General features: G+C 49.0%; 1 protein-coding gene and 1 long non-coding RNA gene across 3 annotated transcripts in view; one reads left to right on the plus strand and one right to left on the minus strand.

The window, feature by feature from the left end:
• Positions 1-22,592, plus strand: part of LOC146869773 (E3 ubiquitin-protein ligase TRIM39-like) — a 171,713-nt gene that overhangs the window by 130,807 nt on the left and 18,314 nt on the right. Inside the window, exon 6 of one of the 2 annotated variants that reach the window (XM_085614927.1) lies at positions 11,045-11,071. The exons of the other annotated variant lie outside the window; for it this stretch is intronic. Coding sequence (XP_085471053.1) covers positions 11,045-11,071 — 27 coding nt within the window. The remainder of the gene's footprint in view (positions 1-11,044; positions 11,072-22,592) is intronic. 2 annotated transcript variants of the gene reach the window in all.
• The window catches only part of LOC146869774 (uncharacterized), a 228,315-nt gene that overhangs the window by 105,579 nt on the left and 100,144 nt on the right, over positions 1-22,592 (minus strand). The gene's annotated exons all lie outside the window — the stretch shown is intronic.

A 22,592-nucleotide genomic window follows, 5' to 3' on the forward strand; every position in this document is an offset into this window, starting at 1 on the left:
GTGCCGCTAGCTCCAGGACCCTTCTTCTGAAGCAGCCACGCGCTTTACATATTCTATTGTATTGTATCGGTGGGTGGTGCAGGCGAGCAAACAGCAATGTAGCAGCTAGATGTATCCATGGCCGTTGTAGAGAGAAGCCCTGTGTGTCATTCAGCTCAGACTCTTAACGTTTCCCCCTCAGCACTAAGTGGTATGAAATCAGCAAAGGTCACTGACCCCACCTCACACTGTGATGATATGCTGACGTCAGACTTGAGAAACGGGTCCTGTCTAATCACATTTTGTACTGCAAGACCCCGCCTCCAACGAGAGCAGAAGGGTACTAGTGCCATGGACGTCCTACAGGAGCATCTGCGACCCCTGCCTTGCTCTCTAGGACCCCTGACACTGCCTTTTTGACCCCTGGTGTGAGAGATCCCAAAGGCAGTGGGAGGAACTAAAGGAAAACATGGTAATATGTGCCCTGTTTACTTTATATCATAAACTGGGGCATTTTAATTCATTTGTTTATATCCTCAAAGTCTCTAGAAGGGAGTTTCTAGGGGGCGTACAAGGAGGCCACAGATAAAACTGATGGGGGGGCCCCCTACAATGTGAAATCATCAGGATTGTGGGCATGTGTATTTCATAAATATTTTAATTTATTGATCAATAAAATAATGCAAAGGATTTCTAAAGCAGTACAAGATTGTGTGTGTGTGTGTGTGTGTGTGTGTGTGTGTGTGTGTGTGTGTTTAAAAAATGGATTAATATCTGCTTTAGACCCCTGTTGCATTATTTTATTAACCTTGCAATTCTTAATCTTTCATTCATTGTTGTTTCATTATACTTTAATGCCATTATGTCAAAGGTCATTCAACAGCCCCTTCTTTAACAGCACCAGGTTCAAAAAGAAATGTGCTCTCACTTCCTGTAATGTCCTCATCAGCTGAATGTTTGGATGATGTCACTTCCGGTACTTCTGGCATTTTGGTGAATTAACGCCAATGACTAGTGCTCATGAAGTCTGGAATGAATTGAAAAAACATGCTGTGAAGCGGAAACAAAAGTCTTACTGCCTGCTTGAATTTACAGAAAAAGCAAGCCGAAATGATTCTTGGCTGCGGGTAGAGCCGGGTTAGAGTTGTATCAAGACTAGCTCCAGACATCTGAGCTGCTAACCCGTGCTAAGGTATGGAAAATAAAATAAACAGTCTACGCATTTTACATTAGGAATAAGTAACACATTTTGCAGCAATTGCCATTGACTTAGTATATACAGTAAAGTTGTTCTATCCCACCCACACCCTCTATGATATGGCAGGGTTCTAAAGTACATAGAGAATAGGCAGCCCCATGGCCATGTATTACAATGTAATGCTGCCCATGTCTCTATGCCCCTTCCAAAGTTGACCCGCCGCCACTGCTATGCCAAGTGATGCATGACGTCAGTTCCCATAAATATTAAAGACATTGCACTACATCTCTCAAATAGTGTTGAAGCTAGATTAAAACAAGCATTGGCATAGCCAATAGGTCTCGCTTTTGGGACCGTATAAGTGTTTAGCCACGCAACAGTTGGTGTTGTTGCACCAAGGATATTGTGCTGCATACCTAAATACTTATAAGGTCCCAAACGCGAGACCTATTGGCTATGCCAATGCTTGTTAATTTTGCATGCATCTCTGCTTCCCTTCTGCATGCCACTTTTGTACATAAATTACTCTAAGTTGTAATTGGAATTGCATTTATATGGCGCTTACTACCCCTGGTGAGGCGTTGGAAGAGCTTTTTCGGAATAGCATGCATGTCTATCTTATGCCTTTTTTAAATCATAACAATAATAATTCCGGCAAACATTTACTTCTCACATAGCTTCCCTCTGATGAGCACACCTAAATCACTAGTGTGCCGCAAAGAAACAAGAGTAAAAGCACAGAGTGGTTTCCTTTAGCATGCAAGAATAACCCCAATAACCAATGGACTGACCACTAACTTGGGGTTCCCGGTTAGTGTCTGACTCCCTATAAAGCGCTTAAACGCCACATCAGGGGTAGTAAGCACTATATAAATGCAACCTCAATCAGTGTCGTAACGTAAAATGATGCCCCCCCCCGGGGGCCCGGAGTCTTCAATATCTCTCATATACTAATTGATCTTGGCCTCAGTGGGGTCCCCACTGAAGGGCTGGGGGTCCCTGGAAGGGCCGGGGTGGAGGGCCCCATGCACAGCAGGGGCTGCAAGGGTTTGTGTTACGCGACTGATATCAATGTAAAACGTTCTGCTCACTGACGTTTGGCAATTAGGAAGTGTACGGACCAACGTTCTGAAGTGCCTCGCCGCAAAAATCATTAATATGTAGCCTGACAATTTATTTGAAGATATCAACTTGGCTCATGTGACTGTGAAAAGGTTGCGTCAACAATCAAAAACTTGACAAGCTCGGCCTTCCAAAGCATAAAGTACCTTTGATAGCACATGTGAAAAATGGGCAATCCTCGCAAAAATGTGAATTAAATTATTAAATCAATATGCATTTTTTAAAGAAACACTGCAGAATAAAGTAAAACGGACGAAGCATTAACCTATGTTTTGAATGCCACCATGCTACCTAGATGTAGAGGTGTGAGAGGGCGTGTGTCCCTGACTTTTTTTTATTATTGTCTATGCTGTTTTACCAAAGTGGTTGCAGGTTCTCCGTGGAGATTAACAAAATAAAGAAAACAAGTACTAAACTTTTTGAACCGTGAAAGACCAACAAAAAAAAGATTTGCTGGCGTATCAATGCCACCTTTTTGCGCATCTCATCAAGTGCAAAGAAAGAACAGTGTAATGAGTAACAGTCATTCACCAAACAGTTAATATTTTAAATCTGCGTGTTTTGGAACCGCAAGTTTGGGATATTTCCTTCACGGATGACGATGAGAATGACTGGAAACAAGTCGATTACAATGATCCTCGAAAAAAAAACTATGTTGTTTATGGGCCCTTCTGAAGACGGTGCTGCAAATTTTAAAGCCAATAACTAAGATGCATGCCATCAAAAAGCCACCATTTGCTTTCTTTCAGAATGTAGCCATTAAGTAACCAAAAGGGAGAAAGTGTGCTACCCATCAGAATTACAGGTCAACTAACAGCTTAATGTGAAGAGAAAAGATCAAAAGCAGCAAACAAGCGCGCGCGCCTCGCGCAAGTAGGGTGTGGGGAGGGGTAGTGCGGCCGAGAGTAGGCAGTGTTTCCCTTGCGGGAGCGAGCACGATAATTGCTACGCGGCGAAAGTGATCGTGATTAAACATCAAAGCGGTGAAGCGCGACGCGCGCGTCCGCGCACATGCACTGTAGCTCTAGGCTGGCCTGGTAGCACTTTTTGGAGCCCTCTCAATAAGTCTCGCCAGACCAGCGCATGCGCTGGGTCAGGCGAGACCTAAAAACCCAGCTCCCTCCTGCTTGTCACATCTGTCCCTGTCTCGTAATTGGAGTCTGTGCAGTTTTACAGGGTTATAGTATATTCTGTGGAGGAATTTAAAATGAATAATTCTGAACCTGCTGGTAGCAGTAATATGCTCGGTCTGTTGACTGCTATATGCCCAGGCCTCATCTGTAATGGGATGGCCCAATTCAGCTTCCCACCCTTGTTTCGCAGTGCTGTGTGTCCCCGCCCCTATGGTGACTTTATATATACGGGACACGGCGTGATGTGCCCCCGCATATAACGTTTGGTGTAGTGGGAGCAGTGTGGGAGGTTCCTCTGGGAACACAGGAGTTACAGCCTTAATGGCTTGTCGCAAGCGAATATATAGGAATCTGTCCATGGTGGTGGTGGGGGGGGTGTCGCCAAATAACTCTGCTGCACCTTTGAAGTTCCCTAGGTGATACATGTCCCCCCAAGTGTTTATGCCAAGCTTGAGGAGCATGCGTTTGCAGATACCTTCTTGTGTAACTGGCAGGCTAGGTTGATCGCGCAGGGGAAGTAGCGGGGAATATATCATGGGGGTCTGGGATCGTTTGGCTATGGCTCTCCACGCGTTATTGGTACAAGCCACAGTGGATCGTTTACCCCCGGCTGTGCTGTCATCGGCGCCCAGGAACCCGATGAGTGGTAAAGAAGTCATGAGTCCCTGTTCTACCGCCAGGTGTGTCATTGAGGGCGGAGGCTTGAACCAGTACGCTGCGAAGTGTGCCAGTGCGCTGAGATAGCAACGTTCCGGATCGGGTGCTTCAAAGCCACCCTGTTCGAACAGCAGCCTGAGGGTGTGCCATTGAATCCGAGGCTGTCTCCCACCCCATGCCAAGCGGATAAGCTGGCTCTTCAGCCTAGTAAAGAAGGAACGGCCGGGGGGGGGGGGGGGGGGGGGGGAGGGTTTGTTTGTGAACAGGTGTAAAAATTTGGGCATAATGACCATTTTCATTAAGGCGACTCGGCCGGCGAGGGAAAGCGGAAGGACGATCCATCTAGTAATTAATTCTTCTACCTTAGTGAAGACCACCCCATAGTTAGCACACAAAAGCTCCTCTCTGTCCTTGGTAACAGTGATGCCCAGGTACCGGACCTCGTCATCACACCACTGCAGCGGATAGTCCATCAGGAAAGGGGTGGTACAGCTAGTGAGCGGCATGATTTGAGATTTACCCCAGTTTATTGTGATACCCGAGATGGCCCCTAATTTTGAGATTTCCCAGAATGGTTTTAGAGCAGGCCACAGCACCGAGACAGCTCTGTTGGCCATGGTTGAGCACTTACGGAGGTTGGTAGACTCTGGACAGACGGCGGCACTGATCCTTCTGGATCTTAGTGCCGCCTTCGACACTGTTTCCCATCCGATTCTGCTCCAGAGATTAAGAGAAGCCGGAGTGGAGGGTACTGCTCTGGACTGGTTTCACTCATTCTTGGCTGAGCGTACTTTTAAGGTGTGTATACCTCCTTATGAGTCCACTCCTCGCCTTATCTCCCAAGGAGTCCCGCAGGGTTCGGCACTTAGTCCGACCCTGTTCAACTTGTATGTACGACCACTGATGGGGGTTGCCAACAAATGGGGCCTAACCATGGTGTCATATGCTGATGACACACAATTAGCGGTCGTACTAAATGGAAATACTGCGCTGAATGCATCTAATTTTCAGAGAGCCCTTAATAGTTCAGGCTCTGATTCTTTCTAGACTAGACTATGCTAGTGCGCTTTTATTGGGCTCTAATCAAGCAGAACTTACACGTCTTCAGCGTGTGCAAAATGCGGCTGCCAGAATGTTGATTGTTCAGTTAGGCGTTCCATCTCTGATCTTCATTGGCTGCCTGTTAGGCAGAGGATAAAATTCAAAGTATTGTGCCTCGTTTTTAAAATCTTGAAACTTGCTTCCCCTCCTATTCTAGCTCAGACCATTTCCTATTATATCCCTGCTAGAGCACTACGTTCAACGGGTCAATTTTTGGTTAAGGTTCCCCGTTTTAAAAAAGCTAGAGTGGGCGGCCGCTCATTTGGTGTTTTGGCAGCCAGTCTCTGGAACACACTGCCTTTTTGTATCCGTTCTATCTCTGACTTGCTGCCTTTCAGAAAGGCTGTGAAAACATTTTTGTTTCCTTTGGCGTAATGGTCATTGCTGTAACTATGTGTCTGGTGTTGTGTTGCTTGTTCTTGTATAGCGCCGGGACGCCGCTTGGCTGTGGCATCTGTGCGCTTTATAAATATAAAATAACATAACATAACATTTCAAGGATCATGGCATTTAATCCTTCTGCAGGATTGCGCACATAAAGCGTGACATCGTCCGCATATAGCGAAATTAAGACGGGCCTCGTGGGGTAATCCTGCTCCTATTGATTATTGTGCTGTCGTAGCCTAGCTGCCAGCGCTTCCATGGCTATCGCGAATAGCAGGGGTGAAAGGGGCACCCCTGTCGTGTGCCTCTGGGGATGCCGAAGGCAGGAGAGCGTTCCCCGTTCAGGAGTAATGAGGCACAGGGCCAGTGATCCAGCAATTTGATCCATATAAGGAACTCAGGAGGGAATCCCATGTGCGTTAACATTGAAAAAAGGTAGCCCCATTCCAGGGGAATCGAACGCTTTGGTCCAGGTAGACCGCCACCGACTGTTCTTCTTGGTCAATACCATGTAGGATGAAGAAGAGGGTCCTCAAAATGTGCGAAGTTGATCGCCCCGGTATGAAGCCAGCTTGATCTGGCATAATGAGGTTATCCATCAAGAGTGTGAGCCTATTGGCCACAACTTTGGCCAATATCTTAACGTCACAATTAATTAGGGACAAGGGTCTATATGAGTCTGTGGACTCTGGGGCTTTTCCAGGTTTCAGGAGTGAGACCAGCATTAACTCTCGCATGATAGTCGGAAGCGTCCCCGTTTGGGCCACCTCCTCATATACCGCTTTCAGGAAGGGGGCTAATGTGTCGATATAAGTCTTATAAAACTCAATACCAAGGCCATCGGAACCAGGTGCCTTTACATTCCCTATTAGCATAATAGCTGCACGGATTTCATCCACCTCCATGTCCTTGCTTCCTGGACGTTAAGAGTGAAATCGGGGAATATTGATATGGCATTGTTCTTAAAGATGACATCTTTCAGCTCTCTTGCCTTTCTCAACGCTGTATCGCAGTCGCGATAGTTAAGTAGTCTCGCGACTATGGGCCGGGCGGTGCTCCTGGTGGGGGCTTTGGTGCTAAGGTGCAATGCGCCCGTTCCATAATTAGCATTCTGGAGAAGGCCTCCTGGCCAAAGCATGTGGTGAATGTGGTGAGTAGACGCTCTACATAATCTTGAAGCCTGCCCGTATTTGTGGACTTGGGGACACCAGTGACGCGAATGTTGTTCCGCCTCGAGCTAGCTACAATGTCCTCGTTCTTGGCCGCGATCACCTTAAGTCGTTTATCAATGTCCATGAGTTGGCCTGCCGCCTATGCGTGATCGTCTTCGAGAGTTGAGATTCATGTTTCAGCTTCCTTTATTCACCCGTCTTGTTTTTCGATCTTCTGGGTGATCTGGTCAATTCTGGCACACATGGAGTCCATTTTCCCCTCGAGGGGGGGCTCTAGGTCTATACCTCTAGCGTGAAAGCCTGTCCAGAGCGCGCTGAAGAGGGCCCGGGCCGGAGGGGGCTCAAAGGTGCATCTGGGGGATAGTGCACCAAGTGCCCCGGCTAGGATGACGTTGCGATGGAGCAGAGAGTTAGTGTGAGTGAGGATTGATTTGCCCCTCGCCTGTTGCGCAGCACACTGTCAACTTGGGCAAGTGCGGCTGTCGTTTGCGTGGAATATTCAAGGCCTTGTTCCCCCATCTAGGGGTACCACAGGTGCGGCGTGATGTGGGATCGGTACAGCTTACAAGCAGCGTGTGGGAGAGAGGTCAGTTGCGGTCGCTCCCCCCGCCATGCCACGTTGTGCCCTCGGAGGTACCTGCCGGCGTGTCAAGGAAGCTGCGTTGGTTGAGTGCAGGTGGTATGCTCCGGCGAGGCTCCCAAAGCGCAGCAGTTAGCAGCCCGTCCCCGCCAGCCACAGCCCAGCCAGCAGTAATGCGCCTCACTATCCGCAGATACGGGCAACTCTCAACGGGGTCGTTACAGCTTCTGGCTCACCCCAAACGACCCGTGGTGTCTCAGACAGTCCTCCGCAGCAGAGCAAAGTAAGTTTCGGCGAGTTTAGCCCGCAGATATGGGATGGATGCTGGTTATGTTATCCAGGGCTGACGAAGCCTCACTAGAGTGCGGCCATCTTGTCAGCCCGCCCCTAGCGTCTCCCATTTTAAAGCCTTATTGACTTTCCTCTGTGGAAAACCTGGAGAGTTATAACTGATGAGTGCTACAGCTTGTAACCATAATGTTAGGCAGGGCAGTACTGATTCTTGGTCACTGATCTGTGGTTACTTCAGAGGCCACTTTAGTTTGGTTCTGTTGTCTATCGTTCCTGATTGATGCCTTCCGACCTGGAGGCGGGTAACCTCAAAAGGTTCACTCCCCAGCGTGCTGTGTGCAGAATCTGTAGGTAAGCCTGGCACCTGGGGAAGGCTCATAGGGTGAAGAATCTGTAGGTAGACCTGGCACCTGGGAAAGGCTCATAGGGTGAAAAATCTGTAGGCAGGCCTGGCACCTGGGGAAGGCTCATAGGGTGAACAATCTGTAGGTAGACCTGGCACCTGGGAAAGGCTCATAGGGTGACGAATCTGTAGGTAGGCCTGGCACCTGGGGAAGGCTCATAGGGTGAAGAATCTGTAGGTAGGCCTGGCACCTGGGAAAGGCTCATAGGGTGACGAATCTGTAGGTAGGCCTGGCACCTCGGGAAGGCTCATAGGGTGAAGAATCTGTAGGTAGGCCTGGCACCTGGGGAAGGCTCATAGGGTGAAAAATCTGTTGGTAGGCCTGGCACCTGGGGAAGGCTCATAGGGTGAAGAATCTGTAGGTAGGCCTGGCACCTGGGGAAGGCTCATAGGGTGTAGAATCTGTAGGTAGGCCTGGCACCTGGGGAAGGCTCATAGGGTGAAGAATCTGTCGGTAGGCCTGGCACCTGGGGAAGGCTCATAGGGTGACGAATCTGTAGGTAGGCCTGGCACCTGGGGAAGGCTCATAGGGTGAAGAATCTGTAGGTAGGCCTGGCACCTGGGGAAGGCTCATAGGGTGAAGAATCTGTAGGTAGGTAGAGAATCCACCAGAACGATAGTTACCAAAGGTAAGTCCTATTTTCTTCAGGCTCTCAGGAAGTTTAGTGAGGCGGTGCCCCAGGAGGGGTGAAAGAAAGTAGCTGGTTAGTATCCTGGTCTACCCTGGTGTCTTCTTGTGCCCACACTGTGGGACGATTGTCATAAACCTCCTGGGCACCAGGACAGTGGTATAATATGTTAACTGCACACGTCGGCCAGTTGGGCAGAGACACTGTGTTTACTCCTGCCATCTCAGACAGTAGTTAGGGAATCCATTTTCATATACTTGGTAGTTTATGTAACTCAGGATATCAAAAGAATGTATAATCTCAGAACTACATAAAGAGATCCCTTCGTGCATGTTTATTTTTTGTGTCTTATGCACTTCTAGGTGCTTTTGAGAAAAACTACAAGGTACATTTTTTTAAAATGAAGGTTCCACAAGACTTATTAAGGCAAACATTGCACTGAAATTAGCCGTGCACACCACCCCAGGCCGAAATCCCCGCTCATCATCCACTCGCCTTATACATCGATACAATTATTCAATTCTGGAAACTGTTAAAGCCAGAAATATCCAGATGTGATTTCTGATTGAACCCATCACCAACAAAAGGTTGCGATTGGGGAACTTCTGATTTGACTCTCCGCTGTCATTGCACTTGTCTGTATGCTGTCAGCTGAGAAATATCCGAAAAGCAACACACAGCACTATAGAAAACTCACACTAAATGAATACTAACTTTGTTACATTGAGCTCTCAGTGTCACAACAGATTTCCAAAGACATTTGACTCCCAGACTTGGTACCTGATGTTACAATAAGCTTACCTTAATAAACAAGCTAATTTCCCAAGGACTAACGGCATAGATGTCATTCCTACTGATGAGTGGGATATTTTTCTTAAGCACGCAGGAGACCACCTGTGTACCGGGTGAGCACAGGAGTTAATAAGAACTTTGTTTTTCTCTGCATCTCATGAGATTTTGGGTGCAGACATTATCCAGTTGGAGGCTATTCTAGAGGCTTGGGCTGTGCCAAGGCAGTGCCCCTCTCTTCTGCTGTTGCACCTGCTTCCAGAAACCGCTTCGAGGCTGAGCGGGATATTTATGAAAGAGGTGTCGCCCTTGCACTACGCAATGGGACGCAAGAGCAGCGCAACTCTTAAGTTAGATTTATCAAGCCATGCTAGGCCACCTTGCACGGCCTTGTGTGGTTTAATAAAGCGAGAGTAATGCAGCGCACATCACTGTGTGGCGTTACTCTGCCCCAGGGAGGCACTCCATGGGTGAAGCGTGGGTGTTTCCATGCATTTACCCATGGATTTTGGCACATTCCCATATTTATCCTTTCTGGTAGCCTTGGGAATGCATCAAAAGGTGAGGAGTAACAAGAAGAAATATCTTCCTATTTCTCCTTATTGCTTCCTCTTTCTGTGTGCGTTGCAATGTGCAGTGCCGCCTTCTGCAGCACACATAGAAAGAGGAAAATGCAGCAGAGGATTGTTTTTGTGCAGGAGGGTGCCCCTTCCTGTATAAAAACAATCCTTCTTACAATGCAGACACCCTTGCACCATGGTTGAAGAGTCCCTGCATTGGCGCTAGGTAACATATTGTGTGCCAGTGCCGGGAAAAGACAGGAATGTGCAGTATAATGTTAAATATGGTGCATTCCTGCCCTATCATGCAGCACAGCATGATGAGTTGCTGCGCTGCGCGATCTTTAAAATAAATATGCCCCTTAGTTCTACTGAGTGGTAAGTGATGCAGGGCCGGGAACGATGTACCTTATCCTGAAGGGATGTAGGTGTTCCGCCTTCCAGACACTTGTATATGAGTCACAGGATCTCAGATCACATTCTGGTCTTGATTTATATGTTGGCGGCAAAAGAACTCAGTTGCCTTGATATTCCTATGAAAATAATTTCTATGAAAATTAGGATCAAGATAAGTCAAAGTGAGGATTCAGAAATGCACTGGCAAGAAACCAGGGCATTCAAGGCCTGCCCCATACAGCTAGGCGGCCAGCCGGAGTGCCAAGGTGCAGCCGTGCATCGGCGTGCACAAAATTGAAACAGCGCCGCGGCCCAGTATGGCAAAGCCCCTGCTAAAGTTAAACTAGCCTCTTGCTGATCAGAATCCTACTTTCCGAGTTGGTTTATTCACATGGGGCAAAAGCTTGACATGAATCGAGTTACACTAGTTTATGTTTATAGATTAGGATTTGACGAAGGGATGGGGAGCAGTTGGAGTTTGGGATTGAAGTATTGGTTAGGGGTAAGGGCAATTGCCTTTTTAGTGATTTAGATTTCAGAACATTGCCACATAAACTATCTTTCTAATTGTAAACCCTGGTGTAGATCCAGATTTGTGTATTTTCCATATGTGTTTATTACTATTTTAATTTCCTATATTTGTCTTCTAGAGTGGAGAAGGGCCCGCTGCTTTCCAGGTAACTACAGATTGTCCTTCTTTTGATTTCCTCACTTAATTCTCATTTGTTTCTTCTTGTGTGTGTGTTTCCAAGGATTTGAATCTAAGAGTCTCTCTGTGCATTCATTTGATATCATTCAATTATTAGCAATGCGTTGTTTGTAGTAAGGTCTCTCCTGTTAGATGGACTCTTTTTTCCTTACGTTGGTAATATTCATGCTTTGGCAGTAGAGCACCTCAGAGCACACAGCAGCTCTGAGATCAGACAATGAGAACTGCTGCAGGGGCCTGTAACTCTGCTGTGGTCTGTGCCATTGCAGGGTTCTTTACGGCTGCTGGGATCTTCACCTCTGCTTGATTGCACTCTGTTGCGGTCTGTATTCTGCTGTGGTCTGTGCCTCTCCTGGGGTCTGCACGGCTTCTATGGTCTGCACCTCTGCTGGGATATGCACCACTCTTGGGATCTGCACCTCTGCTTGGATTGCACCTCTGTTGCAGTCTGTATTCTGCTGTGGTCTGTGCCGCTGCTGGGGTCTGCACGGCTTCTATGGTCTGCACCTCTGCTGCGATCTGCACCCTTGCTTAGATCTGCACCTCTGTTGCGGTCTGTATTCTGCTGTGGTCTGTGCCACTCCTGGGGTCTGCACGGCTTCTATGGGCTGCACCTCAGCTGGGATCTGCACCCTTGCTTGGATCTGCACCTCTGTTGCGGTCTGTATATTGCTGTGGTCAGTGCCACTGCTAGGATCTTCAACGCTTCTGGGATCTGCAGCACGACTGAGGTTGTGATCTGTAGAGCTGCTTGGGCCTGTGCGACTGCTGGGGTCTTCTCTGCCGTTGGCATGTTCACCACTTCTGGGATTTGGAACACGGTATTGGGATCTGTAGTGCTGCTTGGGTCTGTACCCCTGCTGCGGTCTTCACTGCTCTAGGATCTGCACTACTGCTGGAGTCTGCAGTACTGCTGGGATCTGCACCTCTGTTGCGGTCTGTATTCTGCTGTGGTCAGTGCCACTGCTAGAATCTTCAACGCTTCTGGGATCTGCAGCACGACCGAGATTGTGATCTGTAGAGCTGCTTGGGCCTTTGCGACTGCTGGGGTTTTCTCTGCCGTTGGCATGTTCCCCACTTCTGGGATTAAGAGCACGGTATTGGGATCTGCACTACTGCTGGAGTCTGCAGTACTGCTGGGATCTGCACCTCTGTTGCGGTCTGTATTCTGCTGTGGTCAGTGCCACTGCTAGGATCTTCAACGCTTCTGGGATCTGCAGCACGACTGAGATTGTGATCTGTAGAGCTGCTTGGGCCTGTGGGACTGCTGGGGTCTTCTCTGCCGTTGGCATGTTCACCACTTCTGGGATTTTGAACACGGTATTGGGATCTGTTGTGCTGCTTGGGTCTGTACCCCTGCTGCGGTCTTCACTGCTCTAGGATTAGGATCTGCACCACTGCTGGAGTCTGCAGTACTGCTGGGATCTGCACCTCTGTTGCGGTCTGTATTCTGCTGTGGTCAGTGCCACTGCTAGGATCTTCAACGCTTCTGGGATCTGCAGCACGACTGAGATTGTGATCTGTAGAGCTGCTTGGGCCTTTGCGACTGCTGGGGTCTTCTCTGCCGTTGGCATGTTCCCCACTTCTGGAATTAGGAGCACGGTATTGGGATCTGTAGTGCTGCTGCAGTCTGTGCCCTTCTTGCTGGGATCTGGAGCACCGCTGGCATTGGGATCTGTAGTGCTGCTTGTGTCTGTGCCGCTGCTGGGGTCTTCACTGCTCTAGGATCTGCACCACTGCTGGAGTCTGCCCTGCTGCTGGGATCTGGAGCACCGCTGGCATTGGGATCTGCACCACTGCTGGAGTCTGCCCTGCTGCTGGGATCTGGAGCACCGCTGGCATTGGGGTCTGTGGTGCTGCTGCAGTCTGTGCCCTTCTTGCTGGGATCTGGAGCACCGCTGGCATTGGGATCTGTAGTGCTGCTTGTGTCTGTGCCGCTGCTGGGGTCTTCACTGCTCTAGGATCTGCACCACTGCTGGAGTCTGCCCTGCTGCTGGGATCTGTAGTGCTGCTGCAGTCTGTGCCCTTCTTGCTGGAGTCTGCGCTGCTGCTGGGTTCTGTACTGCTGCTGGGATCTGCACTGCTGCTGGGATCTGTAGCATTTCCTTGGTCTCCACCACTGCTGGTGTGTGCAGCACATCTGGGTTCTGTATTGCTGCTGGGAGGTGTAGTGCTGCTGGCAGGGCTAGCTTTAGTGTTGGGGGTGCCCTCTGCGATAATCTTTTCCACCCTCCCCTCAGCCCCATGACCACCTCCTTCACAGATTCCCTCACTACCACACTCCACTGGTGCTCCTCATCTCGCCTTAGCCCCTCTTTCACATTTACTTTTTTTATAGCTTTACACATCCCAATGTAGACTGTCGGAGCACATTACATCACAAACCTATTATACAGGAACAATGAGTCAAAATGCTACTTTAGACAATGAGGACTACAAGGTGTAGGAGTCACATTGCAATTAATCCTGGTAGGCATTGTTTGTTAAAAGTGCTTCGCCTGCAGAAATAAAGCGGCAGATTTCACGATGCACGGTAACCAGGGTTGCTGCGCTGCACTGCATGGAAAAGACAGAGCACAACAGCACCACATCTACTAAGATCTATTGCTGCTGTTCTCTCCTTTAGTGCTGGCATACTTTAGGTTACCTTGCCCCAGCACACACACCCTTGCACCAGAGGGCAAGTGTGTGCGTGTGTGATGTCAATGTATAGATTTTAGACTGGAAGGATACCCCTCCAGTACACAAAGTTTAAAACTTTGCCAGTTTGTACAGTACAGAACACATGCAAAGTTAGAAAGGTTTGAAGAAAATAAACTTTACACCTGCCTCGAGGAAGTGTAATTTTTTTAATGCAAAACCCCTTTCTATGAAAGTTAGTAGATAGGGATTCACATCCATCTACCACCCATGGGACGCATCCTTGACGTAAAGTATGCATAGTGCTACTGTGTGTTACTTGCAGGCCAGCATCCAACACTATTCAGGATTTGCACTGAAACGTAAGGCCCAAAACAGCACTTTGCACCAGGTGTGCATCCCTGTTTTAACGCAAACTAGGTGCAAAGTGTTAATAAATCTGCCCGTAAACTCAGGATTCAAAATGTAACATAATCAGTGGGGGTGTCCTATTTATTAAATTGTATTACTACTCAAGCAAATCCTTATTGGCAACCGTGGATTAACAAATCACTGAGGGAGATGGCATAACGTTTCTAAACCTTTTGCCTTTCAATGTGTGCTTAGCTCACTGTGCTATAGAAGGATTGTAACTGGTGAACTCCAACTAACAAAAGGATCTCTGTGGCAAAAGCAATAACCCAAAGAGTTATCTACAAAAAATAGTAATCTGTGGTCTGCATGTTACATGTTGAGCTTTGCAGCAGGAACATTAGCCCTATATGCTACTTTCTCACAAGATAAAAGAATGACTAGACAAATGGTCTCCACCAAGTGCATTTACCAGCACAACGTTGAAATTACCCCCTTAAAATGCCATGCACACACAAATCTCTGCACACTGCCATTTTCTCGCTGCCAGTCGAACAAAGAGCGCCCACTTGAGCTTGGCGTGCGGTGCTGCGGCACCGGTTGCAGTGCCCGGAAACCGAGACTGCCTGCTGGCACCTGTAGTGCAGCTGCTGTCTGTACTACTGCTGCGGCCTGCACCATTGCTGGGACTTCATATTTGCTGCAGTCTATAGCACTTCTGGGTCTGTAGCGCTGCTGGGATCTGAGGTGCGGCTGGGATCTGTAGTACTGCTGCTGAGGTCTACATTGTTGCGGAGCTGTTTACTGCTGCTGGGGTGTGTAGCACTTCTGGGTTCTGTAGCGCTGCTGGGATCTGAGGTGCTGCTGGGATCTGTAGTACTGCTGCTGAGGTCTACATTGTTGCGGAGCTGTTTACTGCTGCTGGGGTGTGTAGCACTTCTGGGTTCTGTAGTGCTGCTGGGATCTGTAGTGCTGCTGGGATCTGTACTGCTGCTGGGATCTGCACTGATGCTGGGGTCTTTAGCACTGCTCGGGCCTACAGCGCTTGTGGGGTTCGGAGCACTGCAGGAGTCTGTTGCACTTCTAGGATCTGCATGGCTGTTGGGGTCTGCACAACTGCTGATGTCTGCTCCGCTGCTTGGGTCTTCAGCATTCTAAATAACAAGAGCAACCCTTATGTCCTTGTGAACCGGGTAGGTACTAAGTACAAAACAACATTCACAAGGAACTCATTTGTAAATAATAATTAATGATTTGTGACTTAATAATGTCACTCTGAATCAATCACAACCTAGTTTCTGAAATATGACTTTTCTTCACAAAAAACCATACCAAATCAATTGTACATCAACATTCATGATAAGCCCACACAAGAACCCGTTTCCTTTTAATTATACCTAACCTCAGCCGAGGTAGGTATTGTTTAATCTAAGGTTCGTTTATATACAGACTTTTTATCAAAAAATACAAATATACACAGTTTGCTATTTACAGTGATGTGTGACCCCAAGTGAAAAACCATAACCCATTACAATGCTTGTGTGTAACAAAAGTGAACAACAAGGAATTAAAAGGTTATTTGAAAATTACATAAGGACAGACTTGTTGCAATTATGAGTGTGCTTTTTATTGTCCCCAGAAACACAGTCCTGAAGAGACCCGGTACCTAGAGTGGGTCGAAACGTCGTAGACAACATATAAAAGAGACAGTTTTGACTAAATCATTCATAATTGCAACAAGTCTGTCCTTATATAATTTTCCAATAACCTTTTAATTCCTTGTTGTTCACTTTTGTTACACACAAGCATTGTAATGGGTTATGGTTTTTCACTTGGGGTCACACATCACTGTAAATAGCAAACTATGTATATTTGTATTTTTTGATAAAAAGTCTGTATATAAACGAACCTTAGATTAAACAATACCTACCTCGGCTGAGGTTAGGTATAATTAAAAGGAAACGGGTTCTTGTGTGGGCTTATCATGAATGTTGATGTACAATTGATCTGGTATGGTTTTTTGTGAAGAAAAGTCATGTTTCAGAAACTAGGTTGTGATTGATTCAGAGTGACATTATTAAGTCACAAATTATTAATTATTATTTACAAATGAGTTCCTTGTGAATGTTGTTTTGTACTTAGTCTTCAGCGTTGTTGGGCATTACATTGCTGCTGGGTTCTGCACTGCTGCTGGTGTCTGTAGCACTGCTAGACTTGTGGTGACCGGTCCATGGAGCTCCTGGTATAAAACTTTCATTGCAGCCATTCGAGCCCCTGGGCTGAATCAGAAAACATTTTCAACTGATGCTATTTCAGGTCCTTGGTGGTAAGTTAAGGCAGTGTTTGGTACAAAAATCATCTACCACGGTGTTATGAATGAACATTTCTGGATGTCCCAATATGTGACCTTAATGTTTATGCATATTTGTTGTGTGGGATATTTTGTTGTGGTGGTGATGTGTTCTGTTCTTTGTGGTGCCTTGTTTTTGTGCTACATTACTGCAATGTGATGTTATTGTCTTGTAATGTGGTTGTTGTGTTGCATTCTGCTTTGAGTGGTTTGTTGTGCCCTTATGTTTTGTTTTATTTTGCCTTGTGTATGCTATTGTGTTATATACAATTGTTAAATGCTTTCTCATACTCAGCAACCACCTACAACTGTCTGAGATAGTAAGATAGCGCTGCTCCAGCTCTTCAACTATTCACGACACCAGTCAGGCCGAGATCGTGTCGTAACGTAGCCCTTGCAGGGTTTTCTTTATGGAATACTGCCCCTCTCTCTGCGGAGCCCTTTACTCTCTACATTCCTTCTAGAGCTTGCCTCTCTGCACAGCCCTTCTCGTTCTACACTTCCTGTAGGGCCACTCTCACTTCACAGCTCTTTTCCTTCTAGATCTTTCTCTCTTCACAGCCCTCCACTTTCTACACTCCCTTTGTTACTCTTCTCTCTGCACAGCTCTCCACTCTCTGTCTCCACTCCCTCTAGAGCTCCTCCTTCGCCTGCACAGACCTCCTCTCTCTCCACTCCCTCTAGAGCTCCTCTCTCTCTCTCCACTCCCTCTAGAGCTCCTCTCTCCACTCCCTTTAGAGCCCCTCCTTTGCCTGCACAGACCTCCTATCTCTCCTCTCCATCTAGAGGTCCTCCTTTGCTTGCACAGACCTCCTCTCTCTCTTCTCCCTCTAGAGCTCCTCCTTTGCTTGCACAGACCTCCTCTCTCACCACTCCCTCTAGAGCTCCTCTCTCTCAACTCCCTCTAGAGCTCCTCCTCTCCCTGCACAGACCTCCTCTCTCTACACTCCCTCTAGAGCTCCTCTCTCTCCACTCCCTTTAGAGCTCCTCCTTTGCCTGCACAGACCTCCTCTCTCACCACTCCCTCTAGAGCTCCTCTCTCTCAACTCCCTCTAGAGCTCCTCCTCTCCCTGCACAGACCTCCTCTCTCTACACTCCCTCTAGAGCTCCTCTCTCCACTCCCTTTAGAGCTCCTCCTTTGCCTGCACAGACCTCCTCTCTCACCACTCCCTCTAGAGCTCCTCCTTTGCTTGCACAGCCCTCCTCTCTCTACACTCCCTCTAGAGCTCCTCCTTTACCTGCACAGACCTCCTCTCTCACCACTCCCTCTAGAGCTCCTCCTTTGCTTGCACAGCCCTCCTCTCTCTACACTCCCTCTAGAGCTCCTCCTTTACCTGCACAGACCTCCTCTCTCTCCACTCCCTCTAGAGCTCCTCCTTTACCTGCACAGACCTCCATCCTTTACACTCCCTCTGGAGCTCCTCTCTCTGTACAGACCTCCATCCTTTACACTCCCTCTGGAGCTCCTCTCTCTGTACAGACCTCCATCCTTTACACTCCCTCTGGAGATCCTCTCTCTGTACAGACCTCCATCCTTTACACTCCCTCTGGAGATCCTCTCTCTCCACTTCCTCTGGAGCTCCTCTCTCTGCACTGCTCTCTCCTCCTTACAATCATAGTCCTTCACTGTCTGCGCAGTCATTCCTCCCACCACAGCACTTCATTCTCTCTCGGTGCAACCACTAACCAGCACTGCCCATTCCAGGCCAGGCTTTTACTGTCTGACCCTTCCTCCTCTTCAGACACAGTCCCACTCTGCACAGTCTTCTGTTCTCAGCAGAGCCACCCCGTGCAGGCGGCCTTGAATCTGCACAATCCGCTATTCTGTACACAGCTCTCCCCCCTCCCCCCACACAGTTCTGATACGATCTGGGGTGTCCTCAGATCAAAGGTGTCTGATTTCTAACCCTCTGATGCAAGGACTTAGCTCAATGCATCAGCATTGAATTAGAAAGCCAGTTGGACTGCAGCCGAACCCTCATCCACTGAGCAACCCTGTGCGCGAGGAGTTTTCTGGTTACTGTTGGTCACGTGAGGTGAGTTCAGGGACACACTGGCAATGCAAACAATCTTTTGTTTATAAATAACACAAGCAAAGAAAGCTGCAAGTAACAGAGGTTTGTAATGGTAAAATGTCATCGGAACTCTGCCATTGAAGCTAAATATACTCTTGAGGGAGATGGACACCTTCCCCAATAATAAGCAACCTATACAACAAGGGGGCATTACGTGATGTCAGCGTTCACTACTGAATGAATGAATGAATGAAGAAGGTATTTAGTAGAGCGCACTGTGGCCAAGCGGCTTCCTGGCGCTAAAACCTGATCAAGACTCCCATAAATCCAACCGAAGAATTAGGGAGAAAAAGCCTGAGAGAAAAGGAAGGTCTTTAAAGCTTTGCGAAAATGGGAATAAATGGGGATAGAGCGAATAGAGAGAGGAAGACTGTTCCAGAGCTGGGGGGCCAAAACCGAAAAGCGAGTGCCCCCGGTTCTGGATTTGCGGAAGCGAGGGATGTACAGGAGAGACAGAGAAGAAGAACGAAGGGTGCGACAAGGGGCATAGGAAGAGATGAGAGAGGTGATGAAAAGAGGAGCAGAGCGGGAATGAGCCTGAAAGGCTAGACAGGCCAATTTAAAAAATGATCGGAAGTGGACGGGAAGCCAGTGAAGGGATTTGAGTACAGGAGTGATGTGAGAAGATTTGGGAAGGGAAAAGATGAGGCGGGCAGCTTGGTTTTGAATGGCCTGGAGTCGGCGAGATTGAGAGGCAGGGATGCCTACATACAGGCCATTACCGTAGTCAATGCGGGAGATGACAAGAGCCAAGACTATAGTTTTGAGGGCATCAATAGAAAAGAACCGTGAGATCTTCCGGATGAGACGGAGGGACAAAAAACAAGAAGATACAACGGAGCTGATCTGACTATGCATCGAAAGGTCATGACTGACTTTGATGCCAAGGGTGCGGACAGAGGAAACGGGTGAAGGAGGGGGACCGAAAGAGAGGGGCCAATGTGCAGGGGACCAGGGATTAGAGGGGCCACCCGTGAGGACAAGTTCCGTCTTGTCTGGGTTGAGTTTCAGATGATTGGCGCTCATCCACTCAGAAATGAAAACTAAAGTGGAACACAATTTGGGAAGGGAGTCAGGAGAGGAGGACAAATCAAAGATGAGCTGAAGGTCATCGGCATAGTTATATACAGAGACCCCCTGCTCAAGAAGGGAAGTGATGAGGGGTTGGATGTAAAGATTGAAGAGTAGGGGGGAAAGAGAGGAGCCTTGGGGAACACCACAGGTAACCGGGCGGGAAGGGGCCGAAAAGCCAGAGAGATGGACCACCTGGGACCTGTCCTGAAGAAAGGACGCAATCCAGGAGAAGGCCACACCCCGAATGCCAGCTGATCTGACACGGTCGAGAAGGATGGAGTGGTCGACCGTGTCAAATGCAGCGGACAAATCGAGGAGGACCAAGGCTTGGGGGAGTTTGAGATCAGCTTTCCCCTTAAGCTCATCCAGGACCGCGAGGACCACCACCTCCGTGGAATGGCCCGGACGGAATCCGGCCTGGTGAGATGCCAGCAGGCCATTCTGCTCGACATAAGAAGAGAGACAGGAGGTGACATGTGCTTCAAGAATTTTACCAAGATATGGGAGAAGGGAAATGGGGCGAAAGTTGGAAAGAAGAGAGGGATCCAAACCAGTTTTTTTAAGGATAGGAAGGACAATAGCAGATTTGAAAGAGGAAGGGACAGAACCCAAAGCCAAAGAAGAATTGAGAAGAGTAAGAGGGGGAACAGGGCAGCTGGTGAATAGAATGTTGAGAATGCGGGCTGGCGCACAATCGGCAGGAGAACCTGACCTGACTTTGGCCAGGAGTTTAGAAAATAATTCAGGAGAAATAGGAGGAAAGGAGACAAAAGAAGAGAGAGGAGGGGGGGGAGAAGAGAGCAGGCAAGGTTGGGGGACAGAGGGGATGTTGGCTTTGATCTTCAAGATTTTGTCAATGAAAAAATCATTGAGTGAGGAACAAAGGGTTTGTGAGGGAACGGGGCCGGGGGTAGAGCGATCGGAAGTGGCTAGGGCGTGAACCAGGGAAAATATTTCCCGAGGTTTATTGGCAGCCAAAGCCACTCTCCCAGTAAAGTAAGAGGTTTTGGCAGCAGTGATCGCTCTTTTGTATTTCGTGAGAAGTGATTTGTATTTGACGCGTCGAGAAGGACTGTAGTTGCGTCTCCAAAGGCGTTCCGACCGCCTGAGATCGAGTTTGAGCGCTTTAAGCTCAGGAGAGAACCATTTATGAGCGTCGTGGGGGCGGACCGTTTTGACCTTGTTGAACGGAGCAACTAGGTCGCAAGCAGAAGCGAGCCAAGTGCGAACGGTCTCAGCTTGGAAATCAAGAGAGAGATCGTTAAGAGCCGGAACAGAAGAGGCCAAAGTGAGCGTGAGGGCGTCGAGATCAATCGAGTTCCAGTTACGGGCTAAAAGATTTTTAGGAAGGGGGGGCTTAGCAGCCATGCCCAGTAAAATGGAAAACGAGATATTAAAATGATCCGACCAAACACAGGGGGAAATATGGAGAGAAAAAATATTAGAACAGGTAGACCAGATTTGGTCTAAGGTGTGGCCCCGAACATGGGTGGGAGCTGTGACATAGGGTGTAAAGTTGAGGCAATGAAGGGTGGCAGAAAAATCTTTAGAGACAGGGTCTTCCCTAATTTCGCCTGGCCAGAAGTTAAAATCGCCGAGCAAAAGGACCGAGGAGTTATTGACCACCAAGGTGGCCAGAAGGTCCTGGAGGGAAGGAACAAAGGAAGGCATAGGTTGGGGGGGGCGGTACACGAGAACCACAGTGAGAGGCACCGAGAGATTAAGTGAGCGGGCCACCAGGTAGTCCACATTGGGTATAGGAGGATGAGTGAGGATTTGGAATTTAAGAGAGGAGCGAATGAGCATCGCCACTCCTCCGCCGGCTTTGCCTGCCGGGCGATCGGCTCGAAGGGCATAGTGAGAGTCGGGGAGGATGGCCAAGAGATCAGGGAGGGAGTCAGTAGAAAACCATGTTTCGGTCAGACAGAGAATGTCAAGGGAGTTTGAAGTCAAAAGATTAAAGAGGGCCGTCTGATGCTTGACCGCAGAACGGGTATTGAGAAGATGGACAGAAGCAGTGGTGGGAGTAGAATGAGAGGTGAACACGTTGGGGATGGGGCAGGGAGTGATGGGTACCGGATAGGAAGGGGGAGAGGAGAGAATACCATGTGAGTCGAGAAGCTGGAGGAGAGAGGGAGGCGGGGGAAGAGAAGACGACAGCGCTATGAGCTGGGCGGCCGAGTACGCCACTACAGGGGCAGAGTGTGAAGCCCCTGGTCCCGGCCCGTCGCGGACGGGCGCAGACGGGCTTAACTTAGGCGCAACTTCGGCGCGCCTTCGTCGCGCCCGCTGCGCTCGTCCGCTGCACTGCCGAGGATAGGTGGCCATGTTATAGGGGCACATGAAGAAAAAAGGTCAGTGGGCGTGGCAGGGAGGGAGGAGCCAAACAACAGCGACGGGGCGCCCGGACCCGGCCAAGATGGAGGACCAGCCCGTCCCGCACCGAGAAGCAGGTGAGGAGGGGGCGGTCAGCAGCGGCGGTCTGGGGCGCGCGCGGGGGCAGGGCTGCAGGGAAGATCCAAGAGCGCTGGGCGCTGGAGCGAGAGCTCGGGAAAGTGCGAGTGCAGGCACAAAGAATTAAAAGCAGCAAAGTCTCGTGAGGCGATGTTGCTCCCGGAGACGCTTCGGGAGATTAGTGGCAGGAAGCAGGAGTGAAGGCACTCTCTAGCGTCCGCCAGAAGTACTTGCCAGGGAGGGAGGAGCCAAACAACAGCGACGCGGCGCCCGGACCCGGCCAAGATGGAGGACCAGCCCGTCCCGCACCGAGAAGCAGGTGAGGAGGGGGCGGTCAGCAGCGGCGGTCTGGGGCGCGCGCGGGGGCAGGGCTGCAGGGAAGATCCAAGAGCGCTGGGCGCTGGAGCGAGAGCTCGGGAAAGTGCGAGTGCAGGCACAAAGAATTAAAAGCAGCAAAGTCTCGTGAGGCGATGTTGCTCCCGGAGACGCTTCGGGAGATTAGTGGCAGGAAGCAGGAGTGAAGGCACTCTCTAGCGTCCGCCAGA

This window comes from Triturus cristatus, chromosome 1_1 (genome assembly GCF_964204655.1).
Source record: "Triturus cristatus chromosome 1_1, aTriCri1.1, whole genome shotgun sequence".
Lineage (NCBI taxonomy): Eukaryota > Metazoa > Chordata > Amphibia > Caudata > Salamandridae > Triturus > Triturus cristatus.